Source organism: Eucyclogobius newberryi, unplaced genomic scaffold (assembly GCF_026437365.1).
Source record: "Eucyclogobius newberryi isolate DKJ021-1_F unplaced genomic scaffold, fEucNew1.0.hap1 SCAF_9, whole genome shotgun sequence".
NCBI classification, from domain to species: Eukaryota; Metazoa; Chordata; class Actinopteri; order Gobiiformes; family Gobiidae; genus Eucyclogobius; species Eucyclogobius newberryi.
Window position 1 is genome coordinate 12,130,748 of NW_027316532.1, and position 16,099 is coordinate 12,146,846.

The following is a 16,099-nucleotide window of genomic DNA, read 5'->3' on the forward strand; positions in this document are numbered from 1 at the left end:
GGGTCCTAAGTGTCGCGGCAGCTGCAATCTCCTGTTTTGAGTGTTCGACTCGTTTGACTTATCTTTTTTTTTGATAAATGTATTTACTGAGTCACACTTCTCCCATGTGACTATTTTCAAAGGAAGGACCAACGAAATAGCAAATTTAGCAAGACATTATCATCTTGGAGAAGTTGAATCTGTAAAAGTTGCTGATGACGGCAGAACATTCCACTGGCTGCAGCTCTGCCACTCCAGTCCAGTCCACTCCAGTCCACTCCACTCCAGTCCACTCCACTCCAGTCCAGCGAACGCTCTACAGTCTTTGATTGTCTTTTTGACGAGTCTGGAAAACTAAATTAGAACAAATGTGACTTAGTAACCAACACTGGATAAACCAGGAAAAATAAAATTATTTTAAGGACACAGGTTTGTAAAACTGGCTGAATAGGAGACAAGAAACTTGATCTCTTATGAAACTATACAAAGTGTTTATTGTCCCATTTATAAGTTAAATCATTAATATTCATTAATAAAATCATCACAGTTCATGAGTGTCGGTCTTAATGAAACACACAGAGCACAAAGAATCAGGCAGGACATTCAGCAGGCAGATCTGAGAGTGAATGATAAGCCTACAGATGATGTTTATCACCTTGTTTTACAGAGCGATCCTGCACTGGCCCCTGCACTGGCCCCTGCCCTGGCCCCTGCCCTGGCCCCTGCCCTGGCCCCTGCACTGGCCCCTGCACTGGCCCCAGCTGGAATGACAAACTAAGAGCCAGAGCGTGCTGTAAGCCCCAATAGGCGCGGCTGAATGTTTAAACCCGTTACTGGAGTCATTATTGGGGCTACACTGACAATAAGTGACGCTTCACATTTATTGGTGTTAGATCAAAGCAGCTCCTCCGGTTGACTGTCTGCAGCGTGCGACTGTCTAGTGTGTGACTGTGCAGCGTGCGACTGTCTGCAGCGTGCGACTGTCTGTAGTGTGTGACTGTGCAGCGTGCGACTGTCTGCAGCGTGCGACAGTCTGTAGTGTGTGACTGTGCAGTGTGCGACTGTCTGTAGTGTGTGACTGTCTGTAGTGTGTGACTGTCTGCAGCGTGCGACTGTCTGCAGCGTACGACTGTGCAGTGTGCGACTGTCTGCAGCGTGCGACTGTCTGCAGCGTACGACTGTGCAATGTGCAACTGTCTGCAGCGTGCGACTGCAGCGTGCGACTGTCTGCAGCGTACGACTGTGCAGTGTGCGACTGTCTGGAGCATGCGACTGTCTGCAGTGTGTGACTGTCTGCGTTGTGTGTGTGTCTGCAGTGTGCGACTGTCTGCAGCGTGCGACTGTCTGCAGTGTGTGACTGTGCAGTGTGCGACTGTCTGCAGTGTGTGACTGTCTGCAGCGTGCGACACCACCCTCATCACCATGACGACACCACCCTCATCGGGCTCATCTGGGACGGGGGTGAGTCTGTCTACAGGAGGTGGAGCGGAAACAACCTGGAGTACAACGCCCAGAAGACACAGCCCCCCTCACCATCTCAGACTCCCTCCACTTCCTCTGCACCACCATCGCCAGGACCTCAAGTGGGAGCCACCATCGCCAGGACCTCAAGTGGGAGCCACCATCACTAGGACCTCAAGTGGGAGCCACCATCACCAGGACCTCAAGTGGGAGCCACCATCACTAGGACCTCAAGTGGGAGCCACCATCACTAGGACCTCAAGTGGGAGCCACCATCACCAGGACCTCAAGTGGGAGCCACCATGACCAGGACCTCAAGTGGGAGCCACCATCAGCTCCTCATCAAGAAGGACCAGCAGAGGATGTACTTCCTGCAGCAGCTGAGGAAAGACAAGCTGATGATGGAGCAGTTCTACACGGCCATCATTGAGTCCATTCTCACCTCTTCCATCACCTCCTCCATCACCATGTGCTGGAGCCACAGCCAGGGACAAACAGAGACTACAGCGCCCTCTGCTGAGAAGGTGATCGGCTGACTTCATCTCTGCAAGAGGCCACTCCCCTCAGGCAGGAGGCTACTCCCCTCAGGCAGGAGGCCACTCCCCTCAGGCAAGAGGCCACTCCCTTCAGGCAGGAGGCCACGCCCTCAGGCAGGAGGCCACTCCCCTCAGGCAGCAGGAGGCCACTCCCCTCAGGCAAGAGGCCACTCCCCTCAGGCAGGAGGCCACTCCCCTCAGGCAGGAGGCCACTCCCTCAGGCAGGAGGCCACTCCCCTCAGGCAGGAGGCCACTCCCCTCAGGCAAGAGGCCACTCCCTTCAGGCAGGAGGCCACTCCCCTCAGGCAAGAGGCCACTCCCTTCAGGCAGGAGGCCACTTCCTCAGGCAGGAGGCCACTCCCCTCAGGCAAGAGGCCACTCCCTTCAGGCAAGAGGCCACTCCCTTCAGGCAGGAGGCCACTCCCTCAGGCAAGAGGCCACTCCCTTCAGGCAAGAGGCCACTCCCTTCAGGCAGGAGGCCACTCCCTCAGGCAGGAGGCCACTCCCCTCAGGCAAGAGGCCCCTCAGGCAAGAGGCCACTCCCCTCAGGCAGGAGGCCACTCCCTCAGGCAGGAGGCCACTCCCCTCAGGCAAGAGGCCACTCCCCTCAGGCAGGAGGCCACCCCCCTCAGGCAGGAGGCCACTCCCCTCAGGCAAGAGGCCACTCCCCTAAGGCAAGAGGCAACTCCCTTCAGGCAGGAGACCACTCCCTCAGGCAGGAGGCCACTCCCCTCAGGCAGGAGGCCACTCCCCTCAGGCAAGAGGCCACCCCCTTCAGGCAGGAGGCCACTCCCTCAGGCAGGAGGCCACTCCCCTCAGGCAGGAGGCTACTCCCCTCAGGCAGGAGGGAGGCGCCCAGGAGGCTCCGGAACAGATGCCCGAGCCACCTCAGCTGGAGGAGCAGCGGCTCTACTCCGAGCTCCCCACGTGTGGCCGAGCTCCTCACCTTATCTCTAAGGGAGCGCCCAGCCACACGCCGGAGGAAACTCATGTACAACTGTAAATTTGTGTACATATTAAGCCTATTTTTTAATTGTATTCTTATTTTATATATCTGATAGCTTTTTGTTATTTTCATCCCATAATAGATTTAAATTGTTTCTCTTTTGACCTATTCATTGTTTTATTGTTTATGTTGCACGAATCATAAAGTTCCTGTTTGTTCATTGACGATAAATAATAATAAATATGACACTTTATCATTTCTTGAGGCTGTGGGGTCATTATGGCCTGAGGGGGGCTCACCACCTGCTCTAGAGTATAAAGTCTATACTGACCAGAGGAGGCAGTATTGTGCTGTACCTGCACCGCCTGTGTCGGAATAACCGAAGAAGAAGCAGAAGAAGAAGAAGAAGCAGAAGAAGAAGAAGCATGAGAAGAAGCCCCGGCGGCCATCTTGGCTCCCGGGTTTGGTTCTCATGGAAACGGAACGCGCAACTCCCGTGAAAGCATAAGAAGTCCAGCCCGGGCCATGGACCTGTGCTCCCCGGGGCCTCACCGCGGTGCCGTGATGTCCCGTGGTGTTTGTGTCAGACACTGTTTGTGAAGAGGATGTGGAAGAGCGGACAGGTCAGGGGCCTCAGCTCGGCTCCGGAGCGGGTCAGGGGCCTCAGCTCGGCTCCGGAGCGGGTCAGGGGCCCCAGCTCGGCTCCGGAGCGGGTCAGGGGCCCCAGCTCGGCTCCGGAGCTGGTCAGGGGCCGCAGCTCGGCTTTGGAGCGGGCCCAGGAGGTGCTCTCGTCCCGCAGAGGCGGAGCGGCACACGGGGGCCCCCCAGCGCTGGCCCCTCCGCGGGTAGGATGTTTGGAATGTGACTTTCAGAACCGCGGTGAAGTTAGTTTAACGTTGGACGTTGGATATTCGCCTCCGCAACTTGAGCTGGAGCTTCCTCTGAGTGTGCCCCGCCTGCAGTGGCTCGACGCGGGGAGCTGCGCGCTGAAGTGCCGCTTGGTGCGCCAGTTAGGGACCGTCTCTAAAGTACCGTTTGTTATCTTAAAAAGATCAAACATATTTATAAAAAAAACAAAAAAAACAACAACATTGAGCATGAATCCAAGTTGCTAATCCTAGATACCATCGTCCTTTTGGGCAAAAAAAATTAACCCTTTGTAGATTTTTAAAGAATATTTTTTGTCAAAAAACAAGGATTCTTTTCAAAAGCTCCTAAATCAGGTAACCTAGAAAGTCAACCTAAAGTTATTATAGTAGTTGTGGTCTCCAGGTATCAAGCACACCTTTTACTTTTTCAATTTAACCCTTTATAGATTTTTAAAGAATATTTTTTGCCAAAAAACAAGGATTCTTTTCAATAGCTCCTAAGTTAGCAAACCTAGAAAGTCAAACCCAAGTTATTATAGTAGTTGTGGTCTCCAGGTATCAAGCACACCTTTTACTTTTTCAATTTAACCCTTTATAGATTTTTAAAGAATATTTTTTGTCAAAAAACAAGGATTCTTTTCAATAGCTACTAAGTTAGCAAACCTAGAAAGTCAAACCCAAGTTATTATAATAGTAGGCGAAATAAGAACAAAATAGGGACAAAACAGGACGGCAAAATAGGCACAATACAGGAGCAGAACAGAGCAGGAACAAAACAAAAAGATGCCAAGAAGGAACAAAACAGCAGAGGGGGGCGTGCCCAAGCCGCTGCGGACCACCACAGGAGACCTGCAATATTACCAGATCGAAACTGATCTAAATAAATTCACGGCACATACCGGGCATGGTTGACGGAGTAGCGTACGATACTTCCTTAGCTGCTCAATGGGATCGCTCCACACCAAAGGCTGCGTCCAAACTGAGTGGACCAGCGCACGCAACGTTGGCCAGCTGTTGCCGCACAACAGCGCCTTCGCCGCAATCTGCGGCGCGTAGTCACGGACAAGGCGTTAAAAGCCAAACGGGTGTACTTGACCGGTGTATCTGCGGCAAACCGGGATTTAGGAGCGTTGAAACTGAATGACTGAGGAGAATTGGGCGTTCATTACCTGCGAGGTGATTTGCCAGAGCCCCGGACTGGATTATGGGTGCCTGTGGCACTGCAGCGGCACTACCGGAAGAATTTAATTCATGAATTTGTGAAATGAATGAATCGAAGCCGCGGGATTGTCATTACCTGGAATGGAGGACGGAGTGGCCAACAATCAAGGCCCGGAAGAGCGTGTGGGCGAAACGAGAGGCGGATGAGGAGGGCGCGCTTAAATAGTCTGCCAGCTGAGCGCCACGGAGCGGCAGGTAAGTGTACCCTCAGCACAGGCCTCCACAGCCCATCTTGCCACATTCCACCCCCCCGAAATGCATCGTCGCCCCGACGATGAAACACAACTTAACACCAAGGCCTAAAAACTGCTTGTGTCAGCCTGGAGGATGACACAGGAGCACCTTGGCCGGATGGTTGTTCAACTAGGGACCTTGGAATACGGTGGGGATTTAGGTGTTGGCCAGCGGCCGTGCGAGTGGACTAGCGTACAGATGCCTCGCTGAAGCCAGGATTGGCCACAGGGTCAATTGCTGGCGGAGCCTGGTCAGTGACCACGGTGGGGAGAGCAACTAATGGTTCTTGAGCACTCGGCACGTGTAATGGGACGTGAGAGGAGTTTTGGGTCACAACTGTTGGCTGCCGCACCGGCGGCTGTAAAAACAAATCATCCTCAAATGACTGTTCTATCCATCTATGATTGGTGCTACAGGTGCATCCGGAGGATTCACACCAGGGACAGTGGCAGGGGAGCCACTGCAAAGCAGGGCCTTCAACAGGGATCGGTGGACCCTTTTTACCTTGGTTTGTTGATCCACAGGAGCCACCGTTTACACCACACCATCTTCCCTTGGGGCTTGCAGGACAACATAGGTTGAGGGCCCCACAGGTCTTGGGTCTTCCGACGACCCCTAGCACTGTAATCACGAAGTAGCACCAGCTGGCCTTCCTTAAATGGCACATCTCTGACCCGTTGGTCATGATTTGCCTTTCTGCGTGAGGCCGCCAGGCGCAATCTTTCTCTTGCCCCGTCGAAAGCCACCTGAAGACGCATCTGGTGCTCTTTTCACCCACTCATGCACACTTCCCCCCACGGGGTCTTGCACCCTCCCCAACAATAAATCAATAGGCAGACGTGGTTCTTGCCCAAACATCAGGAAGAATGGAGACTCACCCGTGGACTGGTGGGGAGTGGTGTTATATGCGTAGAGCACCTGGGGTAAGCAACCACTCCAGTCCCTCTTACGGGATGCAGGAAGAGCACGCAACATATTGTGAAGCGTTCGATTGAACCGCTCACACTGTCCATTTCCTGCTGGGTGGTACGGAGTAGTACGAGACTTTGTAATCTCATACAGCTTACACAACTGCTGGATGAGAGTGCTCTCAAAGTTTGGTCCCTGGTCGAAGTGTATGCGTGCCGGCACACCGAACTTTGCGAACCACTCTGTGACCAGGACTTGCGCCACAGTGGAAGCGTGCTGGTTGCGGGTTGGAACTACAAGTGTGTATTTGCTGAAAACGTCAGTCATGACCAGCACGTTTTCCAGACCTGTGGAGGTCTGTTCTAACAGGGTAAAGTCGATTGCAAGGATCTCGTTTGGCTGTGAAGCCAGTAAGTTGCCCATAAAGGCGTGAGGAACCGATTGGTTGTCCTTTGCATGCTGACATTTCTCGCAAGCCTGGCACCATTGGGCTACCTCCCGTGACATACCTGGCCAATAGCACCGGGAACGCAGCAAGGCCAGAGTCCTCTCTATTCCTTGGTGTCCATGCTCCTGATGGACCTGGGTGAGGACATTCTGGACCAAAGCTTTAGGCAGAAGGAGTTGATACACAGCCCCACCACCGTCAGGACAAAACACCTGCCGATACAGAAGCCCCTCTAACTCTACCAGGCGGTCCCACTGGGCCAGCACTAAGAGGGCAGTCGAAGAGAGGGCTCGTCGCTCTTCACGAGTGGGCTGTCGATTTTGTTGCCAAAAGGTCAGGATCTCCTGTATGGCGGGGTCAGACTGCTGAAGCTCGCGGAGGTCAGCAGGGGCAACTTGCGGTAGAAAAGTCACAAGGGACTGTGTTGCCTGTGTAACCACTCCTTGTAGGGCTTGTTTTAACTGCCCAGGCAGACATGTGCCCCAAGTACCCGGTGCCACTTCCTGTAAGGAAGGCGAGACAAAGCGTCAGCATTTTGGTTACACTTACCTGAACGATATTTTAATTCAAAATCAAAAGAGGCTAACTGGGCTGCCCAGCGCTGCTCAACAGCTCCCAGTTTGGCTGAGGAGAGATGACTCAGGGGATTGTTGTCCATATAGACCACGCATTTGTGGCCTAGCAGGTACTCCCTGAATTTCTCAGTCAGGGCCCACTTAAGGGCCAACAACTCTAGCTTCATGGAGCTGTAGTTGGACATGTTGCGCTCAGTCGGGCGCAGCCCTCGACTGGCGTACGCAAGAGGTCGCACCTTCCCTTCTTGCTCCTGGGAGAGCACTGCCCCCAATCTAGCATGACTTGCACCAACCTCCAGAATGAATGGGAGGGAGAAGTCAGCGTAGGCAAAGTACGGGGGCCGTGGTGAGCTTGGCTTTTAAGGCCTCAAAGCTCTGCTGACATTCTGTGGTCCAGGGTCCAGTAACACAGGCCGTTTCCTTGACCGTTCATCAGTCAATTCAACAACTCTACGGTGTTTGCTAACTGCTAAAAGAATCCTTGATTTTTGGCGAAAAATATTCCTTAAAAATCTACAAAGGGTTAATTTGAAAAAGTAAAAGGTGTGCGTGATGCCTGGAGACTCAAACTACTATAATCACTTAGCGTTTACTATCTAGGTTTGCAAATTTAGGAGCTATTGAAAATAATCCTTGTTTTTTGACAAAAAATATTCCTTAAAAATCGACAAAGGGTTAAATTGAAAAAGTAAAAGGTGTGCGTGATACCTGGAGACCACAACTACTATAATCACTTAGCATTTACTATCTAGGTTTGCTAATTTAGGAGCTATTGAAAGTAATCCTTGTTTTTTGACTAAAAATATTCTTTAAAAATCTACAAAGGGTTAATTTTTTAGCCCAAAAGGACTATGGCATCAAGGATTAGCAACTTGGATTCATGCTCAATGTTATTTTTTTTATTTTTTTTAAATATAAATACGTTTGATATTTTTTAAGAAACACATTTTTAAACAAAAGGTACTTTAGAGACGGTCCCTAACTGGCGCACCAAGCGGCACTTCAGCGCACAGCTCCCCGCGTCGAGCTACTGCAGGCGGGGCACACTCAGAGGAAGCGGGACCTCTGAGTGCGGAGGCGAATGTCCAACGACGTCCAACGTGAAACTAACTTCACCGCGGTACTTTACGAAGGGAATTCTCTTTGTAATAAACACAGTGTTCCCAGATGTCCCCTGAGCTCCTGTCCGACCTGAGTGTGTCGTCGCTGAGCTCCGTCCCGGGACGCATGGGCCCCGAGGCTCCTGAGGGCCCCCAGGCTCCGGAGGTTGGTGTGTTCTCTGTAAATGTGCTGCCAGAGCAAAGAGCACAGCCTGACAAGAGCCCTCACATGTGTTTGTGGAGAATAAACGGACATGTGAGTCTCTGACCGGCTCTGACCATAAACTGTCTGTTCTTATGGGCAGGTCGCTCCACATTTGACCCCTCTGACCCCTCTGGACTCTGGAGCCACTCGGTTCTTAAAAAGACCTTCTGCTGCTGCTCTCGACCCGTCCAAAGAGAGGTACAGCAAATATACTATCTATGAAATACTCATTTATTGCCTTTGATATTGAAAATAATGGCTGATTTTAAAAATGCTCTAGCAAAGATTTCATACTAGACTCTAAGTCACTGCAGTTACTGCCCTCGTGGTTAAAGACTATGGTTTGAGTCCAAGTCCAGTGAAATGGAGCATATTATAATATATTATATCATATTTGTGCTGGAGGCCCCGTCTGGGAGTGACACGTCTGTGAAGCTCAGAGGAGCACGTTATGATTCTAGTGCTGTTTTATGTCAATCATACACAAAACTGAAACACAGCGCAGTATACAGCTCCTCTGTTTGAGGGGCTCCTGTACCTGCAGCGGGCCCCTGCAGCGGGCCCCTGCAGCGGGCCCCTGCAGCGGGCCCCTGCAGCGGGGCCCTGAGCGGGAGATGAAACCTCTGCTCTCCAAGTGCTCTTACCATGGTAGTTTGTGCTTCATCCTGCACAGAAGAGTCTTCAGGGTAAAGCTGTTTGTGTTGTGTGTTTTCTGCTGGACAGAGCTGTGTCCTGCTCAGTGCTGACCTCACTGACCTCGCAGAGCGCTGCTCTCAGCAGACTGGCCCAGATAGAACACCGCTTTGGAAAAAGTCCTTTCAGAGCAGAACAGAGAAATGTGCAAAATCTCACAGAGGGGCAGGCCATGTTGCCCAGCCCCACCCGGCCCAGCCCCACCCGGCCCAGCCCCACCCGGCCCAGCCCCACCCGACCCAGCTCCGCCCGGCCCGGGACTGAGCCGCGTCACTTTGTAAAGAGCAGACCTCAGGCTGCTCTGGTCGGTGACACTGGGGGACACTCTGGTCCATCAGAGGACAGCGCACAGGTATGTGACTCGGGACAAACTGAGGCAGAGTCAGAGGTTTTACTGGTTCAACATTGTACAGATGTTTTCTTGCAGGAGTCAAACAGCAGACACTCTGTGACCTGTCCAGCTCCTCGCTCCAGAGAGCTCCACCACTGTCCAGTGTCACCACAGGACACTTCACCTGCACAGCCTCAGTCCAGCCTGTCTCCCTCATGCCTGTCCTCATGTCCCCCATGTGTGTCCCCCTCTCCCCTCTCTCTGTCCTCCTCTGTGGGCTCTGCATGTGGTGATGTCCGCTCTCTGGAGGAGCTCTTTCCTTTGGAGGAGTCCAACAGTGACCGCTCGGACACTGGACGTAAGACATTCGTTGTACTTATGCACCCAACAAATATATCCTTAAAAAAGTCACCTTGGGGACTTTTAAATGGCCATAAAATCATATTTTTGTATTCTCTTCATCTATTTATTATGTACTATCTATACATACAGCTATACACTGTGTATATAAGGTGCTTACTTTTTAGATTATAAGGCACTTTTTACAGTACACTACACTAATAATAAAAAATAAAAGACATATTTCCAAAATTAAAATATTATTAAGATATTATATGTAATGAATTCAGAATAATAAAAATATGGGTAAATTATACGTTTGTCACCTTTAGGATCCTTGAGGGTCCGCAGTTTTGAATGGCCGGAAAATATTTTACTTCATAAGACCTTTATAAACTCAGAGTGAACAATAAAACGTACAAAAATGGTGCATTTTCAAAATAAAAGCGGGAACTTGAAAACTTTTGGTAAATTTATCTAAAAATATCAGCAGCCACCTTTGTGACGGCCAATAAGAAGGTTCACTTGTTTTGTCTCTGAGCAGAGCTATGTGTCCACACAGGGGCCACAGGGGGACAGTCACAGGGGCCACAGGGGGACAGTCACAGGGGCCACAGGGGTACAGTCACAGGGGCCACAGGGGTACAGTCACAGGGGCCACAGGGGGACAGTCACAGGGGCCACAGGGGGACAGTCACAGGGGCCACAGGGGGACAGTCACAGGGGCCACAGGGGGACAGTCACAGGGGCCACAGGGGGACAGTCACAGGGGCCACAGGGGTACAGTCACAGGGGCCACAGGGGTACAGTCACAGGGGCCACAGGGGTACAGTCACAGGGGCCACAGGGGTACAGTCACAGGGGCCACAGGGGGAGTCACAGGGTCACAGTGTCTGGGCTGAACTCATAGACAAGCTTTACCTTTGGACCAACATTAGACGTGCGAGAGAGAGAAAGAGGCTGCTCTCATCACCCAACAAATACTTTCAACAGTTTTGAGAATGAGATTTATGTGTAAGTTTGAGAAGCCAATCAGAGCCCACTGAAGGACGGCCCTGACCAACCATCTTCTGCTCAGATGATGTGTCAAGAACCAGCCAGAGGTGCACGGACAAACGTCTCGCTTCTCATGAAGTATGAATTCTTCTGTTCATCTATATTACTGGCCTCATGTTCTAATACATTCAAGCTTAAGTTTTCAAGTTGACTTTTTTAATTTTGAAAATATATTTAAAAAACAACAACTTTATTGTTCACTCGGGTTGTACTTTTAATGCTCTATGGTCATTCAAAGTTAAAAATAAAATAGGAATCATATTAATGAAGTTTGTACATGTCAAGTAGATGAAGAGATCTGAGTTTTGAAAGTAGAGAAAAATTATAATCTATGTGGATTTTATTCTTAAATGGGGGCCCTCGAAAGTCCCGACGAATGAGACTTTTTCAATACAAACGTCTCATTTAAAACATATAATTAATATATAAGTAATGCACCAAATTAAATTTATAAAAAATAAATCATAATGGGATTTGTGTGTGTGTGTGTGTGTGTGTGTGTGTGTGTGTGTGTGTGTGTGTGTGTGTGTGTGAGTGAAAAATATTCCTTAAAAATCTACAAAGGGTTAAATTGAAAAAGTAAAAGGTGTGCGTGATACCTGGAGACCACAACTACTATAATCACTTAGCATTTACTATCTATGTTTGCTAATTTAGGAGTGTGTGTGTGTGTGTGTGTGTGTGTGTGTGTGTATGTATATATATATATATATATATATATATATATATATATATAAAAATATAAAAATATAAATAAAAAAATGTTTGCAGACCTTGGTCATATTGTGCATTTCACATTTACAAAATCTCTGTTTTGCTCCACAGACTTCAGGATGAACCTGGTGGACTTGGAGGACTTGGGACCTGCAGCTCTGGTGTTAAAGGTCTGGGCTGGAAAGACTTGAGCTTCTTCAGCTAACTATCTTAACATCTAATTAAATCTTATCTTCATAATCATTACAGTATCTGGATTATACAGATTCCAACACAAAGACATGGTCATTATTCAATCTAAATGTCAAAGAAGGATTTATATTAGAAGCCTTCAGTCACTATGTATTTTTATATTTATCCATCTCGATCTGGTTCAAAGTTAAGAACTCTCACCGTAGAATAGAAGTAATCAACTAAAAAACAACAACGTTAAATTCTAGCCTTTTGGGAAATTAAATTGGAGATCCTTTCTAGTACAGATCCTTTCTAGTACAGTATGATCACAGCTGATGGTCCCTGTGGGAGTCTGAAGACTTCTGTTTGTGCTGGAGTATATTGTATTTCCTTCAACGGCCAATTTGATATGTATTAATTGCAGGAGGAGGAGGTGCCTGAGGAGGTGCCTGAGGAGGAGCCTGAGGAGGTGCCTGAGGAGGAGCTGGAGGAGGAGGTGCCTGAGGAGGAGCTGGAGGAGGAGGTGCCTGAGGAGGAGCTGCAGGAGGAGATTGAGGAGGTTGAATACCCCACTGACTTTGAGAGCCCCTCAGAGGGCCCCTCCCAGGACAGCGGCCAGCCCCCTTCTCCCCGCTCACAGTCCAGTTACTCTAACACGTTCTCCAGAGCCACTATCTCTGACCCCAGCTCTCCTGAAGCTACGTCCCAACCCAACAGCCCTCTGCCCCAGCCCGACGCGCTCCTAGCAAAGGCCTCCAAAGACCCCGCCGGACAAACCTTTCACCTGCCTGGTCAGTCTAACAACACACATTTTTGAAAAGTCAATATATATTATCAATATAAATATCAATTTCATTCATTAGCATTAGACGAGGCAGTTTGGTGTGAGTGTGGAGTTTACAGTTAAACTGTCCATCACAGGACTTATAGAAAGTCACTTGATCATTTGGATGCACAGTTTATGGAAAGAGCTCTGTGAACAGCAGCGCACTGGCTAGCTCGCCATGTGCACAGCAGCGCACTGGCTAGCTCGCCATGTCTCACAATGTTGAGCCGAGACCAGGTTATCAAATTAAACCCATATATATATATATATATATATATATATATATATATATATATATATATATATATATATATATATATATATATATATATATATATATATATATATATATATATATTTGTACTGGAGGACTTGGGTTGCCAGGCGATCGGCTCTTTCTTCCTCACAGATAATGAATAATACTTAAATCTGGTATAATTATAAGTAGAGCAAAATAATTTAAATAAAAACAATAGAAGCCACAACTGCCCTGGAGCAGACTGATCATAACGGTGACCACGTGCTCTAACCACTGAGCTACCATCATTGAGCTACCATCACTGAGCTACCATCACTGAGCTACCATCACCGTAGTCACACTTGTTTTACGTCAAAGCTCTAACATCATTTGGCTGTTTCCTAATCTGAGCGTTGCGTCTCCATGGTAACACGGTCTGTCACTGAAAAGTATCGTTACTGATCTGAGGTACTCGTAGTACCTCAGATGTATACTAACTCTTGCTGACGTCCTTCTGTCCTTGCAGCTGCTCACTGTGGCCCCTGTCCTTCTGTCCTTGCAGCTGCTCACTGTGGCCCCTGTCCTTCTGTCCTTGCAGCTGCTCACGGTGGCCCCTGTCCTTCCATGGGGCTCCTGGTGGAGAGCCTGAGGCAGCAGCTGGCCCTGACCTCTCACTTCATCAACAGCTCTCAGGAGCACCACACTCAGGCCCTTGGGGGCCTGGGGCCCCCCAACTACAGATACACTACTCTGGAGGACACGCTAAAGGTACTCAGTATTTCAGAGGGCGGAGCTCACGTTCTGTCCTTCAGAGACAAATGAATATTCACGATCATTGAAGTATGTGAGGAGTTAATAAGGAGCTATATAATAATAATAATAATGAGTCAAAGTTAGAGGCACTGGCACAAAGATAGCTGGACCTCCTTCTCCGGCCTCGCTCTCCGGCCCCGCTCTCCGGCCCCTCCCCGGCCCCTCCCCGGCCTCTCTCCGGCCTCTCTCCGGCCTCTCTCCGGCCTCTCTCCGGCCTCTCTCCGGCCCCTCTCCGGCCTCTCTCTCTGGCCCCTCTCTCCGGCCCCTCCCCGGCCCCCTTTCCGGCCTCTCTCCGGCCTCTCTCCGGCCCCTCTCTGTGGGGGCCACAGACCCTAAAGCAGGAGCAATGCAAAGTGTCATTCTAACTCTGCTTTTACTGATCCACTGGTTCATTTAGTTTTCTTTCTTTGAACTGAATCTAGACTTTTGTGGAGACGTGCGAGGCAACAGCTGCAGGGAGGACTGAACAGCTGCAGGGAGGACTGGCAGCTGCAGGGAGGACTGGCAGATGCAGGGAGGACTGGACTGAACAGCTGCAGGGAGAAGTGAACTGCTGCAGGGAGGAGTGAACAGCTGCGGGGGGAACTGAACAGCTGCGGGGAGAACTGAACAGCTGCAGGGAGAACTGAACAGCTGCAGGGAGAACTGAACAGATGCAGGGAGAACTGAACAGATGCAGGGAGACACTGCTGCATCATCTTACATCTGTGACAAGCTCGTGGCTCCACCTGGACTTGAAAATGATAATAATTTGTTGTTGGCTCATGTATTGAAATATTGCAGTGACTCATCAAAGACGCTGCTTAGTTTTGAGTGTCAAGTGTCTTTGAAAATAGGTCGAAACCAATTATTAGTCAGAGGGTTTTCGTGTTACTTTTGCTCTGCGGCAACGTCCAGCAAAATCCAGTCCAAACTTGAAATATTATGGAGACGCCTGAGGACGAGATCAGGACTTGTCCTCACACACAGAAATGCTCCCAAACTAGACTTGTCCTTTTTTCTTCCTCTTTGGGATTAAGAGGGTCAAATGCTGATCGTAAAGTCGAGTTTTGCAGCGGCGGTGGGCGTTTGTAAAGGAAAAACTGAACAATAAAAGAAGAAAAATACAGGAAGTAGAGTTCTAAAACACTGTCATCAACGAGGACGAGCCGTGTGTCATGGTTTATCAGGGATTATTAGTCAAATCAAGCGTCTTTGTGAATTCGAACTAAATTGAGTTTATTTGTTGTTTTCCAGTCCATCTCGACACTAAGAGCCTCCAGGCCTCGCTCTGACCAGAAGACACAGAGAAGATGACCACACACAGAGAAGATGACCACGCAGAGATGCCCACGCAGAGAAGATGCCCACGCAGAGAAGATGCCCACGCACAGAGAAGATGACCACACACAGAGAAGATGACCACACAGAGAAGATGACCACACACAGAGAGAAGATGACAACGCACAGAAGATGACAACGCAGAGAAGATGACCACACACAGAAGATGACCACACTGCGCGAATATGTGTGCCATATTTTTGTATATGCATAAGGATATTAGGATTGTGTGTTTAACATTTTTTATGCTAGAGCAGTGGTTCTTAACCTGGGTTCGATGGAACCTCAGGGGTTCGGCGGAGGTCAAAACACACATCAGACTCGTCTGGTTGGTGATGACACGCCCGCTTGGCCTGTCTGTGCTGCTGGAGTTTGGTGCGACTTGTGACTGTCGTGATGTACGTCCTGTGATTTCTTTCGTAATATTTTAGACTGAATCAAAGCCCACCTTTCTGGACAACGTCTTGGTAAACTCTGGGGGCCTGTTCCCTATTCCTTTTGGCCCTTTTGGGGCCAGGCGTAATAAGGAACAGGCACCAGCCTGGCCCCACAAGGGCAAAAAGAACAGCCTCTGGGGCCATTTCCCTTGTCCTTTTCTATAACTACTATAATATAATATAACATCTTTGTGAGCGATCCTTTTCGAAGATGCTGGACACAAAAATGAAGAAAAGGAATAGACTTTGTTGAGAAAATGACATGAGAGTGTCACATTTATGAACTGGTCAGTGAAAGAAACAGCAGAAGTCACTCATGACGTCAATATTCATTATGTTTTTGTGTGAAAATCATGTTTTGACGATTTTATTCTTTGCACACAGTGATGTTGATGCACGGTTAATTTTGTGCACCAGGAAAATATATACCCATGTTTTGAATTTGAAAAAAATAGTATTTTATTTTTCCAATAAAGAAGTGCTTGGTGAATGAGCTTATGAAACTGGTTCAGTCCCTTCAAAAAGTTTAAGAACCACTGAGCTAGAGAATCACTGATACTTTTTACCTTTTCAACAAAATGTACAAATATTTGATCAAATAAACTAATATTTTTTGACAATCACGTCTTGAAGTGTCTTTCTGGACGATTCTTAAGTATGAGAGAAGTGTGTATT

At 49.0% G+C, this 16,099-nt stretch overlaps 1 protein-coding gene across 1 annotated transcript; it reads left to right on the forward strand.

Annotated features, from left to right (window-relative positions):
- The first annotated feature begins 9,212 nt into the window (after positions 1–9,212).
- On the forward strand, positions 9,213–16,011 carry cunh19orf44 (chromosome unknown C19orf44 homolog). The gene is made up of 6 exons (XM_072438654.1): positions 9,213–9,528; positions 9,604–9,865; positions 11,728–11,786; positions 12,215–12,581; positions 13,453–13,622; positions 14,904–16,011. The coding sequence occupies exons 1-6, from the start codon at positions 9,349–9,351 to the stop codon at positions 14,961–14,963; spliced, it is 1,098 nt and encodes a 365-aa protein (XP_072294755.1). The 5' UTR covers positions 9,213–9,348; the 3' UTR covers positions 14,964–16,011.
- The last annotated feature ends 88 nt before the right edge of the window (positions 16,012–16,099 follow it).